The sequence below is a fragment of the Anastrepha ludens genome, chromosome 4 (assembly GCF_028408465.1).
Source record: "Anastrepha ludens isolate Willacy chromosome 4, idAnaLude1.1, whole genome shotgun sequence".
Taxonomy (NCBI): domain Eukaryota; kingdom Metazoa; phylum Arthropoda; class Insecta; order Diptera; family Tephritidae; genus Anastrepha; species Anastrepha ludens.
Genome location: NC_071500.1, coordinates 87,338,166 through 87,362,325, shown reverse-complemented (window position 1 = coordinate 87,362,325; position 24,160 = coordinate 87,338,166). Strand labels below are relative to the sequence as shown.

The 24,160-nt window shown below is 34.4% G+C and overlaps 2 protein-coding genes across 5 annotated transcripts in view; one reads left to right on the top strand and one right to left on the bottom strand.

Moving 5' to 3' along the window:
- Positions 1 to 7,059: 7,059 nt before the first annotated feature.
- The window catches only part of LOC128860080 (phosphatidylinositol 4-phosphate 3-kinase C2 domain-containing subunit beta), a 54,374-nt gene continuing 37,273 nt past the window's right edge, over positions 7,060 to 24,160 (bottom strand). For 3 of the 4 annotated variants that reach the window (XM_054097327.1, XM_054097328.1, XM_054097330.1), the window contains exons 15-18: positions 14,517 to 14,713; positions 11,605 to 11,693; positions 10,864 to 11,013; positions 7,060 to 9,850 (exon numbers count right to left, since the gene is read on the bottom strand). In XM_054097327.1, coding sequence (XP_053953302.1) covers positions 9,671 to 9,850; positions 10,864 to 11,013; positions 11,605 to 11,693; positions 14,517 to 14,713 — 616 coding nt within the window. In that variant the 3' untranslated portion in view covers positions 7,060 to 9,670. The remainder of the gene's footprint in view (positions 9,851 to 10,863; positions 11,014 to 11,604; positions 11,694 to 14,516; positions 14,714 to 24,160) is intronic. The other variant, XR_008454216.1, reaches the window with a different exon arrangement.
- On the top strand, positions 15,151 to 23,937 carry LOC128860082 (uncharacterized). Its single transcript, XM_054097335.1, has 4 exons — positions 15,151 to 15,926; positions 16,034 to 16,233; positions 20,006 to 20,090; positions 21,269 to 23,937. Exons 1-4 carry the CDS (start codon positions 15,881 to 15,883, stop codon positions 23,680 to 23,682), a joined length of 2,745 nt encoding a protein of 914 aa, XP_053953310.1. The 5' UTR covers positions 15,151 to 15,880; the 3' UTR covers positions 23,683 to 23,937.

Sequence of the window (24,160 nt, the reverse complement as noted above, 5' to 3'; positions counted from 1 at the left end):
TTGTAAATAGTTTTATTTTGCTGCAGACTTTTACATTACAAATTTATTACAGTTTCTTAGAATATGTTTGTTAGCTTAAAAATAATTTAACTTAAACATCAAATGTGCATCGCGTTGCGAAAAATACATACTCATATATGCGCATGTGTGTGAATGCGTGTGTTTGATTCAAATGTCGAATGCAGGACTTTTTAAAATAACACACCCTTATTAAATTTTTTTTATTTTTTTGATAAATTATGCACAAATACAGCATATAAAGCAATAATTAATATCCTCATACTTTTTAAAATATTCATTTGTTTTCTTCACCGGATTCCAATCGCTTTATTCGCAAACAAAATGAACAAATTCTTTTGAAAAACTTGTCCGCTGAGCCGTCACAATGAAAATACAAATCGGAATGCAGAACTGACTTCATTATATATTTTCTTGAAGTACCAAGTTAGGCTAAGTTGTGCTACTTTGAAAGGCAAATTATTTCTCTATCAGACAGCTTTAATTGAAATGCCTCTTTTTTTTAGAAATTTCGGGGCTCTTATAAAAGTCATACGGTGCTCCTACAGCTACTATTTTTTGTTTACGGTCCATTTTTTCTTCTACATTTTCAACAAAGTAAGCTTTACTAACCGAGCCAATAAATAATTCCTAACTTTAAGGGACCCTTTAAGTCTTTTCATTTCTGGATTGCCTGGCGCAGATAAATTTGCTATTTCGATACTAACACCATTTGCACCTACTGTTTCGCTTTTTGAGAGAATGAGCAATGCTTTTTAGCTTCTCGTAATACCTTCTCTATTAATCCCCTACAGAACAGAACTTTCTCACAGATATGTAAGTCGCTTTGGCTGCGATAGATCGGACTATTCACTGAGCTGGACCACAAGATTGTTCTGCTTTGAAATTCAAGTAATGGTACCACCTCTCATCTCCAGTGGCAATCCGCTGTAGAAAGCTTTTTCTTACTTCTCTGAAACAGCATTTCACAAGCGATTTTTCGATTTTCTCACTGTTTTTCGGTTAATAGCTGTGGAGTCCAATTACCTTTACATAACCAATGAATACTATAGTGCTATTGCTTCTTCTTCTCTTAATTGGCGCTATAACCGCTTACACGATTTTGGCCGAGTTTAGCAAAGCGCGCCAGTCGTTTCTTTCTCGTGCTAACCGGCGCCAGTTGGACACACCAAGTGAAGCCAAGTCCTTCTCCACCTGATCTTTCCAACGCAGAGGAGGCCGCCCTCTTCCTCTGCTACCACCAGCTGGTACCGCATCGAATACTTTCAAAGCCGGAGCGTTTGTATCCATTCGGACGACATGACCCAGCCAACGTAGCCGCTGGATCTTTATTCGCTACGCTATGTCTATGTCGTCGTAAAGCTCATACAGCTCATCGTTCCATCGCCTGCAATATTCGCCGTTGCCAACGTGCAAAGGTCCAAAAATCTTACGCAGAATCTTTCTCTCGAACACTCCAAGCGTCGCTTCATCGGATGTTGTCATTGTCCAAGCTTCTGCGCCATACGTTAGGACGGGCATGATGAGAGTCTTGTAGAGTGATAGTTTTGTTCGTCGAGAGAGGACTTTACTGCTCAGTTGCCTACTTAGTCCAAAGTAGCACTTGTTGGCAAGAGAGATTCTACGTTGGATTTCAAGGCTGACATTGTTATCGGTGTTAATGCTGGTTCCTAAATAGACGAAGTCTTTTACAACCTCGAAATTATAACTGTCTACAGTGACGTGGGTGCCGATACGCGAGTGCGCCGACTGTTTTTTTGAAGACAGGAGGTACTTCGTTTTGTCCTCGTTCACCACCAGACCCATTCGCTTTGCCTCTTTGTTCAGTTTGGAGAAGACAGAACTAACAGCGCGGTTGTTAGGGCCGATGATGTCAATATCATCGGCATACGCCAGCAATTGTACGCTCTTATAAAAAATTGTGCCTGAGCGATTAAGTTCTGCGGCTCGTACGATGCTCTCCAACATCAGGTTAAAGAAGTCACACGACAGTGAGTCACCCTGTCTGAAACCTCGTTTGGTATCAAACGGCTCGGAGAGGTCCTTCCCAATTCTGACGGCGCTGCTGGTGTTGAGCAACGTCATCTTACATAGCCGTATTAGTTTTGCGGGGATACCAAATTCAGACATCGCGGCATACAGGTAACTCCTTTCCGTACTGTCGAATGCAGCTTTGAAGTCGACGAAAAGATGGTGTGTGTCGATTCTCCTTTCATGGGTCTTTTCCAAGATTTGGCGTATTGAGAATATTTGGTCGATGGTAGACTTTCCAGGTCTGAAGCCACACTGATAAGGTCCAATCAGTTGGTTGACGGTGGGCTTCAGCCTTTCACACAATACGCTCGCTAGAACCTTATAGGCGATATTTAGAAGACTAATCCCGCGGTAATTGGCACAAATTGCAGGATCGCCTTTCTTATGGATTGGGCAGAGCACACTTAAATTCCAATCGGCAGGCATGCTTTCATCCGACCATATTTTGCATAGGAGCTGATGCATGCACCTTACCAGCTCCTCGCCGCCATGTTTGAATAGCTCAGCCGGCAGTCCGTCGGCGCCCGCGGCTTTGTTGTTCTTTAGCCGCGTTATCGCTATTCTCACCTCGTCATGATCGGGTAGCGGAACGACAATTCCGTCGTCAACGATTGGGGTATCGGGATCTTCACTTTCTCGGTGACATGCGCAGCTGTCACTGTTTAATAAGTTCGAGAAGTGTTCCCTCCATAATTTAAGATTGCTCTGTACGTCAGTCACCAGTTCGCCGTCTTTGTTCTTACAGGAAAACGCCCCGGTCTTAAAACCTTCTGTAAGCCGCCGAACTTTCTGGTAGAATTTGCGGGCGTTGTTCCTGTTGTCCAGCATCTCAAGCTCTTCGCACTCACGTATTTCGTCCTCTCGTTTCTTCTTTCGGATAATACGTCTCTCTTCCTTTTTCAGCTCTTTGTAGCGATCCCACATGGCTCGCGTTGCGCCCGATCGCAGCGTGGCTCTATAGGCGGCATCCTTTCTTTCTGCGGCAGCGTGACATTCCTCGTCGTACCAACTGTTTTTTCGGGCTCGCCGGAATCCGATTTCTTCTTCGGCGGCGGTACGTAGAGAACGAGAAATGTTGCTCCATTGTTCGTGGATGCCGGTTTGTTGGGCAGTACTCTCTGAGAGCAGGAGTGAGAGTCGAGTGGCGAATCTTCTGGCTGTCTGTTGTGATTGCAGCTTTTCGATGTCGAACATTCTTTGCGTAGGTAGATGTACGTTTTTTGCTGCACAGAGGTGTGTGCGCAGTTTGGCTGCAACAAGGTAGTGATCCGAGTCGATGTTGGGTCCTCGGATCGTACGTACATCTAATACACTAGAAGCGTGTCTTCCATCTATCACAACATGATCGCTCTGGTTTCGTGTTTTTCGATCAGGAGACAGCCAGGTGGCTTGGTGAATCTTCTTATGCTGGAATCTGGTGCTGCAGACTACCATGTTTCGGGCCCCGGCGAAGTCGATCAGCCTCTGTCCGTTACCGGATGTTTCGTTGTGCAGGCTGAATTTTCCGACTGTGGGACCAAAAATTCCCTCCTTGCCCACCCTGGCGTTGAAGTCGCCAAGCACGATTTTTATGTCGTGGCGGGGGCAGCGCTCATAGGAGCGTTCCAGGCGCTCATAGAAAGAATCTTTGGTCGCATCGTCCTTCTCTTCCGTCGGGGCGTGGGCGCAAATTAGCGATATGTTAAAAAATCGCGCTTTGATGCGGATTGTTGCGAGACGCTCGTCCACCGGAGTGAACGACAGTACTTGGCGACGAAGTCTCTCTCCCACAACAAATCCGACACCGAATTTGCGCTCCTTTACATGGCAGCTGTAGTAGACGTCGCAAGGTCCTATGGTTTTCTTACCTTGCCCCGTCCATCGCATCTCTTAGATGGCAGTGATGTCAGCCTTTACTCTCACGAGGACATCAACCAGCTACCTGCTACCTTTCGTAAATACTCCATATAGGTACATACATATCGCTAATTTTCTGGCGGAATGTCATAACTCAAAAATTCGGAAAGAACGGCTTAAAAGTTTTCAGTTTCTCACTAATTAATAGTAAAAACACATTTTCATCTACTGTTAATAGATGTCGCCATAATTTTTTTTTTTTGGTGGAGCTGGTGGCCATTTCTATACAAAATTTATTTGACTAATGACGTTTTTGCAGTAAACGAGCGATATGGCCATAAGTAGCTTTAACCAAGTACGGCTTAATTTTCAGTACATTTAAATTAAGGACACCTTTGTATTTATTCCTACTATGAAATTCTCACACGAAACACGGAATTATTCTGCTATACAAATATTGTAAATATTTCCCTGTTAATTTTTAAATTTTTGGTTTAAAAATTTTATGTTAGTTTTACTTTTTTATTATTTACTTTAATTTTATATGTATTTATTTTATTTTATTCTTATTCTAATTTATTTCATTACTTATTTAGTTTTTTATATTAGTTATTTTATTATGTTTCATTTAAAAAAAATATTTTCATTTCATCTGTTTTGTGATTTACTTAAATCAATTCTATCTTGTTTTTATGTTTTTTTTAAATTTATTTTTTTATTTTTTTTTTTTATTTTTTTTTTATTTATTTTTTTTTTAATTTATTTTTTTTATTTATCTTTTTTTTATTTAATTTTTTTTTTATTTATTTTTCTTTTAATTAATTTTTTATATAATATAATTTAATTTATTTTTCTATAATTTATTGCTTTTTTACAATTTTTTTACTTTTTTAATTCATTTTTATTTTACTTTTTATTCTTTTTCCAATTTATTTTATTTTTTCCTATAATTTATGACGAATTTTGTTTTATTTTCCATTTATTTTTATTTCATCTTAATTCTGTGCGTTCTATTCTCAAATTTTATTTTTTATTTTCTTAACTTCATTTCATTCATTTTTTTAATTCAATTAATTCAACTTATTTTGTTTTGTTTTTTTATATTTGTTTTATGTTTTTAATTAAGGTTTTTTTATAATTTAGTTTATTTTATAATTTCTTAATAATTTCTTTATAATTTTTATTTTAAATTTTGTATTTTATTTTATATTTTTAATTTTTCCATTTCATTTTATTGTTTAGTAATTTTTTAGAATTTTGTTTTTTTATTCATTTTATTTTATATAAATCTATTGTACTATATTTTCTATTAATATTCTTTATTTTTTTAATTCCATTTTAGTTTTTTATTTTACCTAATTCAATTTAATTTTTATTTTTAAATATTTATTTATTTTAATTAATTTTTTCATATTCTAATTTATTTCTTAACTTATTTTCTTTTTTGTTATTTTATTATGTTTTATTAAAAAAAAACTTTATTTTCATTTTTCATTTCATTTCATTTTTTTTAATTCACTTAAATCAATTTTATCTTGTTTTACTTTTTATGCTTGTTTTATGTTTTGTTTTTATAATTTATTTTATTTCTTTTTTATAATTTAATTTAAGTTTTTCTATAACATTTTTTTTTTTAATTTTTTCTAAAGATTTTTTTTAAATTTGTTTTTACAATTTATTTTTTATTATACAATTTATTTTATATTTTCTTTAAATTTGTAGTTTTTTTATTTAATTGTGTGTTTATTCTTAAGTTTTTTATTTTTAACTCATTTCATTTTCATGTTCCACTTAATTCAACTTTATTTTGTTTTGTTTTTTTATATTTGTTTTATGTTTTAAATTAAGATTTTTTTATAATTTAATTTAATTTATTTTATTTTGTTTTAATTTATTTTGTTTTATTTTAAATTTTGTATTTTATTTTATTTTCTTAAATTTTTTTATTTCATTTTATTGTTGAATAATTTATTTAATTTTTTTTAGAATTTATTTTGGTTTTTTATAATTAATTTTATTTTATATTATATTAATTTACTTCGGTTTACTTTCAATTTTTTAATTATGGTAATTATTATTTCTTTACTTAATTTATTTCAGTTATATTTTTTATGTTTACTTTTTTCAAAATTTTTTATATGCAGGTATTTTATTTTCATCTTATTCTACTTTATTTCATTACTTATTTATTTTTCTTTATTTGATTTTAATTTAGTTTGTATCATTTTCGGTTTTAATTTTTAAATTATGTTGTATTATGTTTTTGTTATTTAATTTAATTCTATTCTATTTATTTATTTAATTTTTTTATAATTTACTTTGTTTTATTTTAAATTTTTTATTAATTTTTTTTTAATTTGTTTTGTTTTATTTTACATATATATTCTTAAATTTTTAACTCAATTTCATTTTTTAAATTTATTTTTGTAGGCAGGTATCTCATATTATTCTTATTCTACTTTATTTTTTTTATTATTTATCATTATTTCTTTATTTTATTTTATTTTATTATTATTATTTTATTTTAACTTATTCTATTATATTATATTCTCGTTTATTTAAATTTAATTTTCTATTAATTATATTCAATTTTTTTTAATTATATTTAATTATTATTTTTATTTAATTTTTATTAATTAATATTTAATTTATTAATTTTAGTTTATTAGATTTATTTTAGTTCTTTAGATTTTATTTTATTTTTTATTAAATATCCTTAATTTTTTTAAATTAAATTTTTATTATTATTATTATTTTTATTTAATTTAGTTTATTAATATTTTATTTTTTTGTATTATATGTTAAATTTTATTTTTGATTTTATATATTTTTATCTTATAATTGTTCACTTTATTGTATCCTTTTTTTTTGTTGCCGTATGAAATTATTTTATTTAAAGCTTTTATCGCATTTTTTTTTATTATATTTTTCTTTGCAATTTTTTAATGTTTTTATAGTCGTAGCAGCGTAGAAGACCTTATGACTACCCCAATGCTTTTATGCATAATTGGCATTTTTTGTCTTTACTCCTCACAGTTCGCATTATTCCTTATCCTTCGACTTAAGCTCATTTCAATTTCTTATATTTCAATTTTAAAGGAAATACAAATGCATTAGAGTGCGAATAGGATTGGTTTCGGTATGTCATTTTTGTTTTCGTTTTTGTTATTGTATTGTATTATTTGGTTTTTAATATTTTGATTTTATTTAGTTTTTCGTTTCTACTTTTTACAATATTTTTAAGCTAAAAAAAATGCAATTTGTGTGTATTCAAAAGCAATTATAATAATTATTATAGATTTTCGCTTAGCTTACAAATTAAAATAGATTTCTAACAAATAGCGCAAAAACGCATTTATCGCAAATAAATAATTATCAAAAATATTAACAATACAGAGCATTTTTTTTATCCATACATGAACGTAATAATTAAAAGAACAACAATGATCGGTTAAGTAGGTGAGACAAATTGTGCAACAAAATCATGAAAATAAATTTAAGTGTGAAACAGAAAAACTTCAGAATTATGACAGCACTTAATCCCGAATAAATCTACATAAATACATAAATAAGTTTATAGCATAATTTTTTCGTATACATTTTTAGTTAGCATAAATTTCAAAGATTTCACCGATGACACTGATTACAAAAATATTTCGCGATGCACGAGTCAATGATAGGGCATTTAAGCTTAATTGAGTAATAGACTAAGTGTATTAGCAACAGTGGAATATGGAATGAAATAGTTAGTTAAAAAAAATAAGTAATCAAGTATCCCCATAAATTTGAGTGTATTTTCAAAAATTGTATATAAATTGCAAGAAGATAAAACAGAAATTTGAATACACATATACGTTTCTGTACTGTTTTGGGACTTTGTCAAGGCACATTGAAGAAGTAGTGGCAAATAGAGCAAATTCCGATTGTCAAAATATATAAACAAAGACTGGCAATTTAGAATGATTTAAACTAAGGCGCATTTATTAAAGGTGGTGGCCAAAAACAAAGTTTTGTACGTTTGGTTGTCGCGGCAAAGTATTGGAAAAGTAGAAAAGAAAAAATGTATTCGCCTTGTTTCATTCTGTGCTGGTAGCCACATGGACACAGCGAAAGAAAAAAACAAATCAGCTGATTTACCAACACCACCTTTAATAGATTCGCCTTGATTTAAACCAAATTTAACAATTACGAGACCACATAAATAGAAAAACATGTCAAACCTGCTACTACCAACTCAATGCGCCTTGGGTATAGCACTCAAATTTTAGCAGAAAGTATGACAAGCGAGCGCAAGAATATATTTCAATTAGTGCAACTTTTGGGGCAAACTACTGTGGTATGGGGGTACGGTACACTAGACAGGGCTAGTTTACTGCGGCGGCAGCACTTGGTCGGGAAAACCCCGAGTTATTCTGGTAACGTAGAACCGGCTGCCATGGGAATGGGAGGGGCAAACTCCTTTCGAAACCCGCTTGTATACTATTCAACACAAATTGATGTTTTTTTTAATAAATTTTAAAACTTTCAGAAATTACAACAAGGCAGTTCTACAAGAAAGAACAGAAAAAGGACATAATTTCTTAGGTATTATTTTAGAACGAGTTTAAATCCTTTGAAAAAATATCTTACTGCGTTCCTTTTTTTAATTTCTGTTAAATTGTTAAATGCCCCTTTTCTACCATAAAACACAACATGAAACTAAATTTCTGTTTTAAATTTCAAATGAAAATATTTTGATAATATCTTCTTCAATCTGTTACAAAATAAAGCGTAATTTTTTCTACTATTAATCGGTGATTTCTTGTAAATTTGTTGTTTTTGTATATACTTGCATGCCTGATATACTTTGCGATTTGCAAAACTGGCGTCTGCAATGTGTGCCAACATAAAAATGCAGAAATCAAAATCAAAAGCAACTGTTAATATTTAATAAGCAACAAAAGACTGCTGCCGCAGGTATTTAATAGCACTGAGATGCTGAAATTCGCTCACCAATAGTCGCGCAAGTTGCACAAGTGAAGTGCCTAAAAGTAGGCTGTGTTTGCAGTACGGCAGTTCAAATATGATTTCTATGTTTTTTGTTTTGCAATTCCGTGCAGTAGTTTTTAGGCGCTATATTGAATCATATGGTAAGTTTTTGAAATATATTCAACACTGAAAATTTCAGCATCTCATTGCTGGTGATTAAGATGATGAAGTGGTTTATATCTAATATTTTCCATTTTTTGCTTACGTTTTTAATTTTTTTCATTATTCTTAATTTTTTCTTTTGCTTTTAATGTATATGTATGCATAATTGGAATGTCCATTTCATAAGTGCAATCACGCAGAGAGAAAGTTATAGAACGGGACTACCGCTTAGACATATTATATTTGTGAGTAAAATGGTTTATAAAAATATATGCATCATTGTGAGTCCAGTGCTCTCAGAACTTGGTTCCTGGCCTACTGGCTGTGTCAGCTGCTTGCGGTATACTTTGTATGTAAATGTGGGCATGTTTGCTTGTAAACATTTCTTGTATATTCATGCAATTGTTTAACCCCTTAACGGGCATCCCTGTAGTGGTATCTATTTATGTATGTATGTGCGGAAGAAATACTGTTGCTTTGCAAGTAGTTTTCGTAAACCTCGTTGCGTCGAACCTTTTGTAATTGTTTTTATGGCAAACTAGTTGCCGACTACTTTACGTTCATCGAACCAAGAACAAATGCAAATTTATTTTTCACTTAATATGTGCCATTATTTCTGGTGTGTTTCGAACACAAACTCAATTTATGGTATTCAATTCCGTGGCATGGGTCCAAGTCGAAACCAGTCGATTAGTTCTTTGCGTAAATCATATTTACTCAGATCGATTTGAAAACCGCCCAGCAGTTCATTCTCTTGCAAAGTGTCATGTGACCAGACAGTGACGTGCAATGTACGAATTTGTATATGTTCCATTGGCATGCGATACTCAAGCTAAATGGAGGAGAGGAAAAAAATTATATATTAATATAAATAACAGCAGGAGAAAAAACATACATAATTTTAATTAATTTTATTTTTATGCTTATTTAAAAAAAAATTTTTTTTCAAGTTTATTTTTTTTTTATTATTTATTTCTTGTTTTTAAGTTTACTTAACTTCTTTATAATTTATTTTTGTATGTATATTTTATTTATTCTTATTCTATTTTATTTAATTATTTATTTATTTTATTTCATTTTATTGTGTTTTATTTTGATTTTTTTTTTCCTTTTTTAAATATATTTTATTTTATTTTTTCAGGTTTTTTTTCAAGTTTATTTTTATTTTTTATATTTATTTTTTTTCAGGTTTGTTTTGTTTTTTTTAATTTTTTTTTTTTAATTTTTTTCAAGGTTATTTTTTTTTTTTAAATTTACCTTATTTCTTTACAATTAATTTTTATATGTTTTGTATATCCTTATTCTACTTTATTTAATTATTTATGTATTTTATTTCAGTTTATTTGGTTTTATAGTATTTTGAATTTTTTTATTTTTTCAAATTTATTTTCTTTTTTCATTTTTTTTTTTTAAGATAATGTTATTTTTTTATTTTTATTTTTGAGTTTATTTAATTTTTTTATATTTATTTAATTTTTTTTTTTTGTTATTTTATGTTTATTTTTTTTTTTTTTTTTTTTGTTATTTTTATGTTAATTTTTTTTTCAAGTTTATTTTATTTTTATTTTTATTTTTTTTTCTATTTTGTTTTTAAGTTTATCTTATTTCTTTACAATTAATTTGTATATGTTTTTATTCTACTTTATTTAATTATTTATTTATTTTATTTCAGCTTATTTTATTTTATTTTGAATTTTCTTATTTTTTAACTATGTTTTATTAAAAAGTTTGTATTTTTTCTATATTAATTTTGCACCCCCTTGTACAATACTAAAAAAAATAAAGAGCCAATTATAAATGACAAAATATGTTCTGGAAATTATTATTCATTTAACTTCTTCTTACCGTTTCCATAAAGCTCGGTACACACGTCTTCCGCACCACCTTCGTCTTACGTTTCGTCACTTTGGTTGCGTCCGGTTTGAGGTAGCATTTGACGTAGGTGTTTGGTTCTTGGCCACCTTGCAGCATGGGCAAGCCCTTCGCGTGATGAATCTGTAAGCGAATTTGTGCGGCATTGGTAAATAAGTATTAAAGCTTAAAAAAATTTAAGTTAAGCTAAAAAAATTGTAGTTAAAAAAATACTAAATATATGGTTTTTATTGAAGGCACCAAAGACTGTCCACCAAAAAAAGTTGGTTTTAAAAAGTAAGACACTCAAACTGTGGTTAATTTTGACACAAAAATTAAATACTTCCCTCTTGCGAAAAATTAACATTTTTAAAATATTTAATAAAAAAATGTTAACTCTTGAAAGTATTTGGCCGCCGAACAAGAACTTTGAAGTCACGATGTTCACATTATTTGGCCATTATTATATTTATTATTAGAGCCTCTTTCCACCAAGAATTCAACTACAATTCAAAGCTCTGTTAAGCTTCAGAAACATCAAGCTTTTCCATTGATTTAGCTAAGGATTTTGATCGGTGCTTGTCTGTTAACCTTTCTCGACGACATAACGAGAACAGTCAATAAAGTTAAAAAGTTTTTAAAGTGTAGATAACTTTCAACAGGAAGTTGAGAAAACGTCTATTAGGGTTTTAAAATTTCTAGCTATAATATTTTTTAATTCTTTTATTTACTTACCATCACCGTTAATACACCGCGGCGATATTGTAAAGAGATTTTAATCTGTCCAACTTCGTAGGGATTTTCCCGCGTTGGTTGCTTTACTTCTGGAAATGAAAAACATTAGATGAATTATTACAAGTTAAGAAGATGTTGAGTGATTCATATTCAGAAAACAAAGATCTGTGCAAGATCAGTTGGAGAAGCGAACAGGAATACGATAATTTATGGGGGCCATAGTAGGGATAAAGTCGCTGAGATCGAGCGGAAAAAACTTGCAGCATTACCGGAGCGTATCAACGACTGTCGTGAAAAGTCCTTGTTACTCCCGTATTTCGTGGTACACCATCTAAGCCCAGTAACAAACCAGCACAACTTCCGCAAAGTGCACAGCACCCCCACACATCTTAAGGTTAGACAATTGTGATCAAAACCCAAATCAGCACGTGAGAGGACGGCCCTTGTAGCGCTAGTCTGATGCGACAGCCTACGAAATAACTGAATAACCCACACTTAACAGTAACGTTCAAATATCACTCAAAAGCGTGAATAATTAAACAACGGGTGACGTTGAAATATCCTCTCCACTATTGACTACAATGCATATCGAAATTCCGCCATCCACCAGAGGACGGATTTCATATACTGGTGAATGCTCGATAATGACTTGTGTTCAAAGGTAGACAATTATCTTCCTCACTGCCAGCCAGGAGCCTCACACTCTCTCCTACGAAATCAAGAGTCACCTTATTTCGAAAATGGGCAAGGCAAATCAAATTGGCGCTAGATATACAGGTCGATGTTACACGAATACCGACTGTATTTAGCGGAAATGGTGACAACGCAATGGATACAATCGCAGTCGTAATTAAAGCAATTACTCTAAAGTTCGCAAATCGCTTGAGGTCGGGGCACAGAACCATTGTTGGCGATCGGTCGGTCGGCGGCAGCTTCAATTTAGTGTCCAGAGACTACATAGTCGAATGCAGAGGATGAAACTGCAGGCCACCTGTTTGGACTAAAGGATGGCTTCTGATGTCGCCCGAAGATCACCTCTAGAGCAGTTCCTTTACGCTCCCAGACAAAAAGTATAATAAAATGCTTAGCAAGCAGTTTATATTGGCCCCCAAGCAAAATCCTTTGTAAACTGAGCACATCAGAAGCCATCTTTTTAATATATAAGGCATCGTTCAACTATTCGGACGCCAATCGCTAGATCAGACAAATCATTAACTGAGCAATAATGAAATTCATCGAGACCCAAAAATCTTTTTTAACAACGAATTGTCTAACTACCCGAGCACGTCCAAGGTAAACCTGGTTGTACCAAATCATAGCCGACCTCAAAAAGGCAACGAGTTAGGAGCTGTAGATCTATTTCTATGAACCGCACAGACTAGAAGATGATTGTGGATGAAGCTAACTCACCCTGAGCTGTAATCGCTTCTTGATGATAACGATAAACTCATGCCCTTGGTCGGAGCTGAACATCATCACAGACGAAAAGCTCTAGTTGTCTCAGTTTACATTGGGTTGTTACCGCAGTGGTCTGCAAAGCAAAAATCTGCTGTGAGCTGAGCCAGCGCTTTGACACATCAGAAGCCACCTGTTTGGACCAAAGGACATATTTCAACAATACCGCCGCTAATCGCTAGACCAGACAAGTCATCAACCAAGCAATAACAAAGCTTAGCTTGTTCCATGAACGCTCTTGGTCGGACATCAACCATCATCCATCACAGTCGAAGAGCTCTAGTTGTCTCGTGAAGCCCGCATAACTTTCGCATTTACGTTCCGGATATTGCAGCAGGCCGAAGTCGTGCTTATCCGGTAAACCCCAGCTTACCAAATATATGTCCAACATGTGAAGAAATTTCTGTACTTACAAGACAACTAATTCGAATGTCTACTTAAAACAAATCATCTCATATTCCACCCCATTTGGTACGATCACATTATGAAGACCTGGTAAGTCCGTTAGGACAACAACCAATTTCCAAAGAATGAGGCTGAATCTAAAATAGGTGGATTTATTTATTTAATTGTCGCATACATTCCTTTTTCAAGGCATTCTAGCTTCTTCTTCAATTTAAAGTGTGCCCTTTGATGTTATCCTAAAAAGAAACACAGCGCTAAACTTGTATGCCAGCTTTGAACGACAGATGGCTTTTATGAGACGCTTTTTCACGACAGAAATGAGTTTGTATGTGTGATTAAGCAAAAAAATCCGCCAGTTACAGCGGCAGTGATTACTGTCGACAATTTCGTGAGCTTCGAGTACCAGGTTGCCAGTAAAATATATTTACTCCATAACTGACGACCGCCGTAGCCCAATGGGTTGGTGCGAGACTACCATTCGTGAGCGCGAAGGTTCTAATCCCAGTGCATGAACATCAAATAATAGAAAAAGTTTTTTCTAATAGCGATCGTCCCTCGGCAAGCAAATCGCCGGGTGTATTTCTGCCTTGAAAGAACTCCTGATAAAAACCATTTGCCGTTCGGAGTCGGCTTTTAACTATTGGTCTCTCCATTTGTGGAACAACATCAAGACGCACACTACAAATAGGAGTAGCTCGACTAAACACCTAACAGAAGTTTACGCGCGAATTATTTATTAATTTTTTTATTTTACTAGAAGGCTTATTAAATGAAGCAAATTTATAGAATGCAAACTTAAATGAATTTCTAGTTATTCAAGGTGCATACTCATATATCCAGCCAATCATATTTTATCACAAATATCTAAATATTGGCTTTTCTATCAAAACTTAGTAACAAAAGTTTACGAAAGCGAAAAAAAAACAATCGTGTGAGGGACAGCACAAAGGCCTCGGATAACTAGTCAAAGCAGCAGTTTTTTTATTATTACTACTCCCAGATTTGTATTTTTACCCTTCCGCGTGCTTATCAGAATTTGTACAATAGCTTACCTCGAACTTTCGACACCGTCAACTTAGCCTCCTGCTGATCGCGCAACAAGGGATGGAAAAACGTATACACCAAATCCGAGTGAGCGATCTCATCAGCTGAATTGAAGAGTGAGATAAGAAAGCGTTGAATTTGTGGGAGACGACGCTCTGCGACCGATTTGACGTTGGAACGGCCCACATGCATGCCGCTGGGTAAACTGAAAACGAAAAGAGAAGATAAAACAGAGTCCCATGTAGATAAAAAGCGTAAAGAAATCAATTACCTAACTGGAAGTAAATTTAATAACTGGGCAATAAAGATGGTGGAGCAACACAAAAGTGTGTGCAAATAAAAATGAAAAGAAACAAAAGAAAAAGCAAAACTAATAACAAAAGCAAAATCAATTCAAATTTATCGCGCAAATAAAACTGATAAAAAAAATTGAAGCCGAAAACATTCAATTAACCACATAGAGCGCCAAACCAAGCGACACATCATAAAAGAACGCACCAACAAACAGCAGAGAATTATTAGCGGAGAGCCTAAAAGGTGTAGCCGATAAGCTAAGCTGAGAGTGCGAGTGCGGGTACGGGAAGGTGGTGCAAATAATATGCTGAAGAATTTTTCGACGGCTGATGTTGGTAATACGTAACTGGTATGAGGGCCATAAATGTTAAATTGGCTAAAATACGACGCTAATTTATGGAATTGAAAATGAAATCATTTTCGGAGTAAAAACCGCACAAACAAAGTCAGCGCTTGAGAGCAGAAGAAATGCGAGCGAGAGCATGGAGTAGGGCAGAAAACAAAAGCTAATGTTTTATTAACTGTTTTAATAACAAATGTCGTTGTGGTAAGAGTAAAAACAATAGACACTAAATAGTTGTTGTTGTTGTCAAACAGAAGTTAACAACCAACCAACCAACTCCGAAGCTTTTGTCATTCAATTTCATAAACGCGTCCGATGCAGACACGACCAACCGCAGGTAGTAGCGCAAACGTGAAATAAAAAATATGAAAAAAATAGTAACTAAATAAAAACAAATAAAAAACAAAAAACAAAAGAAATAAGCACTTGAAGCATGAACAAATTATAATTGATTTTTTAGATACCTCGGCGCGGCACGAAAAACGTGAAAAGTGATAAGAAACGTAAACTTCAGTATCAGTTTATTGCTGATATTTTCAATAAATGTGGTATAGAAATAAAAGCAATTGGAAAACACAAATTTACTACATTCGACAACGCAAAATATATCGAAAAAAATACTTAAACGAGTGTCAAAAATGTTCTAAACGAAAATTCAAAAACCAATTTGGATATTTTTTAGTAGCAGAAATATAAAATAAAAATAAAAAATTAATTAATTTTTTGCGAAAAATTATGGCTAAATTGAACAGTGTAGCGGCAGTTGGCGCTGGCGGCACAGGTAGGCTAAAATGTCTACATACGCACAAATGGAACTAATTAATTTCAACTCTTTTCTCCAATCCAACCCACTTTCGCCCACCCACACACACACACACCAACATGCAGGTGACGGCCTCTTTGCCATGCTGGCATCGGTTGGTGTACTGCTTTGCATGATTTCCACGTTGATAGGCATCAAGATTTGGTGGTTTAAGCATCGGCTAACATTCGATCACAACACCACGAACAATGGTGCGGCAGGCCGTGCCACGCCTACAGTACCATTGCGAACGCGCAGCAGTCGGGACAAACGCATGTCACAACAGGTAAAAACGACGATGCTGTGGTTGCCAATAGCCAATAGGAAATGTGCAAAGGCACACTTAGTAGATGGAGCATAAGCGAGCATAAGCCCAAGTGAGTCCTCCGATCTTCATCTGAAACCCCCAGAAGTGAAGAGTAGAATTTCTACGCTGGTGTTTAAGATTAGAGCGTAATTCCCGTGTAGTTTGGCTCAACCACTTTTGCATAATTTTCCTAGGCAGCCTTCCATCTATTTCATATAACTGTTTTCAAGTTATAAGTGTTGCCATTGAGTTGCTATGAAAAGACTACAAAACCCATTGTGGTGAAAAAAATTCTAGTGTTAACAAGTGGTTCCTATTCGCTGCAGCTATTAGAAGAGCATGTACAATAACAAATCCTTGCTTTTTTTACTCGCACTCGTTCGAAGAATTGTCGAAGTGTCAAGTCCTAGAGTATCAAATTTTTTTGGTTTCCGAAAACGCAAAACGCTTTTAAACTACATTTTCGTAGAAAGCAATTTTTCAGACCAATCTGAAATTTTTTTTTCTTTTTTGGTTTGCTTCGCAATAACCACAAAGCCAAGGCGAATCTATTAAAGGTGGTGTTGGTAAATCAGCTGATTTGTTTTTTTTTCTTTCGCCGTGTCCACGTGGCTGTCAGCCCAGAATGAAACAAGGCGAATTCATTATTTGTTTTCTAGTTTCCCAATACTTTGCTTTGACAATCAAACGTACAGAACATTGTTGTAGGTCTAGTGCAACCACCTTTAATGAATGCGCCTGGCACAAAGCCATAAATCCATTTTTTTTCTTCTTCCTCTTTAGAAATCCGAAGTGTTCTGCGAAAACAATTCAACACCTTCTCTCTCAACAACACTCAGAATACGCTCAATATTTTATTGTGCAACATTAGAACTCCCCGCAAATCACAAACTTAACTTTCAACTATTGGATAATGGTCAACTGCAAATACTTATAGATAAAAAGTAAAGTCTGTTTAGTGAAAAATGGTCTCAGCTGTGTTTTTATTTTCGCATTAGGACTTGCGCTATATGGCGCTCAGTAACGGATGTTAAAAAAACTATGAAATAGCGTACATGTTTGCTTATTTTTAACTAAGTTCGGGTATACGCTTTAACAGGATCATCCAGTCGACCCAGTTTAGAGCCACTTTTTCCAGTCTAACCAGCCTTATCCCGTTCATAACACACTGAAAGTTCGCTGTCAAGTCGTCAATCTCTTTTGAGTGAACCCTCCTCTTGGACGGACAAAAGCTGACTGACAGTGACTGCCAGAGCTACCCTCTTGTGAGAGGTTATTTCTAAATATATGTAACCGTACCATAGACGAGGTTACCTTTACTAGGGCTATCCGGTCCACTGGCATCGAAAATTAAAATCTCTAGGAGAGGTAGTTTCTTGTGTTGAGGCTGGATAATAAACCGACTTGCGAGAGTGTAGTCTGAAGACAGGCCTTAAGTGTTAGTCATTGGATATATACGGATAGAAGATGATCTCTATTGACAAAACTGTGACTAACTTAATGGGGTGGGCCTTTAAGCTTTCTAAGGCTATTTTTGTGCTACCATAGCTGAAATTTGTAGTTTTGCCGAAAGCAACATTAGACACTTTACACCTGATCGAAGTATAAACAGAGACTGAAGAACGAGAAAGTCAACGAAATATAAATCCCCGAATATTTTCTGAATAGAAAGTTTACAGAATATGAAATAACCCTTAACCTCAAAGATAATAAAAAACGTGATCGTCATATTAGAATAAGCGCATTTTTCCTTGAGCAGTTGATCAGGTTGTTAGGGGATAAAGGTTTCTTGAGCCAATTATGGTCCACTTTTGGATAGGTAGACCCCGAGTCGGCAGCGCAAACTTTTCCCGGAGAACTTTGACTTATAGTGTAAAGATGAGAAGAAGGTTCCTTGACCTAACTATGGTCCGCTCTGGGATAGGTAGACCCCGAGTCGGCAGCACAAGCTTTTTCCCGAGAACATTGACTTGTAGTGTAAAGAGGGGATGAAGCGTTCTTGAGCCAACTAAGGTCCACTCTTGGATAGGTAGATCCCGAGTCGGCAGCGCAAGCTTTCTTCCCGGGAGCTGTGACTTATAGTGTAAAGAATTGATGGAGGTTTCTTGAGCCAACTATGATCTGCTCTTGGATATGTAGACCCCGAGTCGGCAACGCAAGCTTTTCCCCCGAGAACTTTGACTTGTAGGATGGATTGGGATGATCGAGGGCGCTTCTCTGGCTTACTTAAGTATCGAACATTGTCCAATCAGAACTTTAACATGCATAGTTGTGAAGTTCTTCTAGCCATGGATGGATTAGAGGTGATCGAGGGCGCCTCTCAGGCTTTTTAAGTCGCAACTCTCGTTAATGAGGGATATCTAAACTGAACACTGTCCCATCGGAGAATGGGTAGAGGTTTCCACTTTTCAGCTGGCCTGTTTTCAGACATCTTAGCTCCCACTAATGGAATCCAAAATAAGGGATTTCTTTTTCCCCAAAGTAATACTCGATGACTTAAGGTACTCTACACTCGAAAATATTAGATCAAAAAACAAGAAGAGTTCGCTAAGAACTGGTCTGCGGAGATCTAATTTAAATAGCAAAATTGCGGAAAAGAGAATTTTTTCAAGGACTTTGTTTAGGTAGATTAGATTAGATTTGTGGGGTGTTGGACAAGTCAAAGCACTCAGTCAGGGAGAGCATTGTACTACACCCGGATAGATTACAGTGGAAGTTAGGTAGACTAATTTACATATATCCAAAGTGTATTTATTTAGTGACTAAGTTCGGTTTTCTAGGTTAAGTTCGCGTCACTCTACAAAAAAGCCTATCCAAAAAATTAACAAAAACCAAACGAATTTATTTGTACTGAATATAGAACATTTCCAACAACCCACTTAAACTAATAGGCACTGATTGGCTGCCTAATCATTAGTCGGTAATTTTTTACGATTGCAGAACAGCAATACCCATCATAAAGTTTAGGCCGATAACCGACAACTACAAAACGTAAGAAATCGTAATAAAAATAATCAAATATTCGCATATAAATGGGCAAATAGGTTAGTCAAAAACATTGAGGAAGACAATAACTATGTACATATGTGCCTATGGTATGTGTAGGAGTTTGTAAACGTTATTGCTTTTTCAGTCGTGTGACGCATAACTTCGTGCGTCCATAATCACCTTCAACTTGGTGCCTGCCACATTACAGATAAAGAGAGCAACTAAAGCTAAAACAGACTTTTCTGCATGTTTTCCTTTCTTTTCCCCCTTGGATTAGACGTTACTAAATAGTTATGCCTTTTATTTACTTGTTCTATATTTATAAACTGCCACCGGTGCCGGTCTAAATTGTCTGCAATCCAAACAAACGCGCGATGAGAAATTTGCACTTTGATTTTCCTACCACAGCGAACAACATGATTGCATATGTGCATATATATTGTAGGTACATATATGTTGTAGGTACATATATGTTGTAGTTGCAATTAGACCTGAATAGGCAGGCACACATACACCTATATCCCTGTGCCATTAGATGCACTATCTTGAAAAACAAAGGAAATCTACCCATTTTGTTGATTAGTTTTGCTTATCAGTGGCAGCGGCGCATCGCAAGCTTTTCGCAGTTCTTTTTTCGGTTTCTTCATATACAAACATTGATTTGCATTACTCAGATGTGCGGAATATTTTTTTTCGAAGGCAATTTGTTATTATTCGTTTTTTTTCAATTAATTTTCATACTTTTTCGCTTTTACTTAATTAGATCCGTGAACCCGTTGAGATACATGGCGTTTTCCGGCGGCGACAAGAAAATGACTTGGATATCGTGCCAACAAAGCAATTGCCGCGTAAGTAATTTAATTTTTTTTTATTTGTTGTAATTTTATTTTTTACTCTTTGCTATTGTATTTAATTTTAATTATAATAATTTATTCAATTTTTTTATATTATAAAATTTTTATTTTGTGTTATTTTAGTTCTCTTGATTTTACTTCATTTTAGTTTTTAATTTAGTTTATTTATTTTTTATCTGATTTTATTCTACTTTTTATTTTACTTTGTTTTAGTTTAATTCAATTTAATTTAATTTTAATTATTTTTTTATATTATTACAATTTTTTATATATAGTTATTTTTGTATATTATCATTTTATCTTATATTATTTTTTAATTTATTTTGATTAAAATTAGTTCTATTTTACTTTAAATTTATTTTATTATATTATTTAACTTAATTTATTCAATTTTTTATTTATTTTATTTTATCTCATTTAATTTTATTTTATTTTATCTCATTTTATTTTATATTTTGTCTTACTTTATTTTAATTTTATTTTATTTAAAATTAATTCTATTTTTAATTATTATATGTATTTTTTAGTTAATTTTTTATTTATTAACTTTTTATATTATTACTATTGTTGTATAGCATTATTTTATCACATTTTATTTTTTTTTTTTTAATTTTATTTAATGCAAAATTAGTTCATTTTATTATATTTTTAAGTATAATTTATTTAATATTTTTATTTAATTTTTTACTTTAATTTAATTTAATTTATTTTATTTTTATTTCCATTATTTTATTTTATTTTTTTTTTTTGGAATTATTTTTATCTTATTTTATTTCTTTTACTTTTATTTTATTTGAATTTAATTCTTTTTTAAATTATTTTATTCTTTATATTAAATATTACTTTTTTTGATTATTATTATTGTTGTATTTTAATATTTTATCCTATTTTATTTAATTTAAAATTAATTGCATTTTATTTTATTTTTTAATTATTTTTTTATATTTTTTAATTTCATTTATTTAATTGTTTGTTTATTTTATTTCTTTTAATTTTATTTTATTTTGTTGCATATAATTTCTTGTTATTTCGTTTCATTTTATTTTTCTCTTTTTTTTTGTGTGTTTCCCTCCGTTACTCTCACATTCCACTCACATTCCGCTAACTCACTCTTATATATACATATATATAGTACATATACTTTTATTAAATTTCCTCTCCTCTCTTTCCAGCCGTTCGCATTCGGAAGCTCTCTCAAAGCACGCCCTCTCTTTTCCCGCTTCCACCTCCACGCCGACAAGAAAACGTCCGCAGCGCCCTCTTCGAAAAATTTCAACCGCCAACACGTGAACCACCACGCCCTCCACCCGAATCATCACCACCACTCACACCAGCCATTAGTCTAGTCGAAGAAATGCCTACATTCGATGAGCTCGAACAAAAATATCGACAAATGGAGTTGAAGGAAGAAAAAGCAACCGAATTAAAGGCGGATTCACATGAGAACATACTACGTGTAAAAGAACCACCACCACAGCGTTTAAATCGAAATTCTTATAACGAAAGCAAATTGGTGGGCATGCACAAGTTCGTTAAATCTAGACCACCAGCTACAGAAACAGAGAGCTTCCAACAAAAAATTAATGAACGTCGAGCGACGGGCTATCTGCGACCTAACGAAGGGGATATAAATGCTACATTAGCAGGTTCAGAATCGTCACTGCACGAAGTAAATGTAAAGCGCCCGACAAGCATGGAAGAGTTCGGTGAACGTCGTCCGACCGGTTACATCAAGTACGAGGAAATCGATGTGCATGGTTTGGAAGATTTTCGCGAAAAATGGGAAAGATTGCAAACAAGTTTGGGTGCAGAAAGAACAATAACATATCAAAACAGTGAGCGTATGGAATACGAAAAGTCTCACGGCCACATTTATGACCATATAAATCGAGCGAGTGACCGCGATTCATATAAAGTTGCACCTATAACTGAGCCAACACCTTTAGCAGAAGAGAGTTGCAAACTGGGCAGGGAGGAGCGTCTAAATTGGGGGAAAGATGAAAGTGTGGAAGACAAACGCGGCACACCAGAATCGCTAGGAAGCATCGACTTTACCAGCGACGAAGAGTATGCAGACGAGCTGGATGGTGTTAAACGAAAAAAGATATTCAAATCCACGTCAGTGGCTAACTACAGTTTCAATAGCTATCAAGCAGTGGAAAATGTGCGACCGCAGCCGCTAGAAGAACCGTCGGTTCAACAAGGCACATTAAAGTTTGGAAACACTCTGTTAGAGGAGACAGGAGTGACAAACGATGCCGCAAAAGAAAATCCAATTTTGCGACGACAGGCAGGCCATATGCGCGCAGTACAGCCCGAGCAAGTATGGGATGAGCTGGAGGCTAATATAAAACAGGACGAACATGAAAAACATCTGTGGCTTGAGATTGAAAAGGATCTCGATTTGAATCGAGATCTCGTTAGCAACATTGAGGAGGAATTCGACAAGATACGACACTCATACGAAGAAAATGAGGCAGCCTTCCTGGAGAATAGCGGCGGCTTACGACGTGTGCCCAAGAAGGTGTTGATAACGACACCCGAACCAGATGGTTTTGGCAAAAGCATCGATGAAGATTGGGAGAGCTTTGAGAATTTGGTCGAAGAAAAACCTAAAATATTAACGGAAGCTAGCAAAAACGTTGTACAATTCAATTTATCCGACTTAGAGGATGCGTACGATAAGGAATCGACACTGCGCATAGAGCGTCGACCAACTAGTTTCATACACAATAGAGTTCAGTTTAAACGCGAGCTATCCAATATCGAAGATGCAGATGAACCCACATCGCCGCTCAGCAATGCAAGTTGCATTGAATTAGTGGAAAAGGATCAGGAGTGCTACGCTACACCGACCTACGAGAAAGAGCATCGCCCAACAGGCTATGCGCACCTAGAAATAACCGACTTAGATGACGATTACGTGCGTGAGCATAACAAAAATAATATTTTCGAGCCTGTCGAGGAGCCGCTAACTGTGAAAATTCAGCCACGTGCGCGTCCTAGACCGCGGCAAAAAGTCACATTCGATTTCAGCAATACAGAATACTTCCAAGCGTCCAACGGAGAGGAGGACACCGAGGATGATGAGGAGACAGATGAGCGGGAAGCAGCAGCAGATTTTTCAAAAACTACATGGCCGGATAACGATTTAGCTGAAGAAGATGTTGCGTCTCAGACTATACCTAAGCCAATGCAACGTGTAACTAAAATCCATTATGCAGCTGAGTTGTATAACGACGAAAGCAGCGCTACAGAAGAGCAAATACGCTTAGCACCCTCACCTACGCTCTCGCCTGCGCCAGTGACGCTACTCTTCGGCACACAAACTTCGTCCGACACAGCAGAGGTGAATATGAATAATAGTTGGGCGACGACACCACCAAAATCAATGTCGCCAACACTTCTGAATAAGGATGAACATCCAAAACCGGCTTACCGCAATACAGTCACAAAAACATCGATGGTGAAAAGTTTAACTGTAGTGGAAAATCAGCAGTATACGAGTATGAATAGTTTTAAGCCGCTCGCTACTGCACGTAAACAATACTTTGAAGAGAGTAATTACAATTCAACAGAGGCATGAGGGAAAGCTAATAAAATGAAAGAGTGATACGAGCTAATAAGAGAACAAAAGAGAGCTTTGAAAAAGGATGAAAAGTCTAATCCAAATGGAGGCTAGAAGTAAAGTTGCAAAAGTATTAAATATAGCTCAACCAAAGTTAGTCTTCTTTTAAGTATGATGTGCCAGAAATATACACCTAAAGACATTCAAACATAACAAATAAAATAAAGATTAAATATAGAATAAAAATAAAATTCAAAAAAATACAAGTGAAAACAGTTTCGTTTTGCACACCACAGCCGAGGGTAATATTTTATTCGGTTTTTCGAACTTTACCTAATCTCTTTTTCAACTTTAAATAATCTTTCTTACTTCAGAGTAAAAATAATGCTAATCGTGTATTTAGGCACGCACCCTGTTTTGTTTTTTAAAACCTTTAACTCGGTAAGGGCAGTTGAGTTTACGCAAAAGGAATGAGCCAGATTTATATTCAGCCAAG

Bases quoted from the DNA above. Each gene is read 5' to 3' on its own strand.
- LOC128860082 (XM_054097335.1), top strand. From the start codon at position 15,881: ATGGCTAAATTGAACAGTGTAGCGGCAGTTGGCGCTGGCGGCACAG. The intron at 16,234-20,005 runs GTAAAAACGACG...TTACTTAATTAG, and splicing joins ACAAACGCATGTCACAACAG to ATCCGTGAACCCGTTGAGAT. The intron at 20,091-21,268 runs GTAAGTAATTTA...CTCTCTTTCCAG, and splicing joins GCCAACAAAGCAATTGCCGC to CCGTTCGCATTCGGAAGCTC.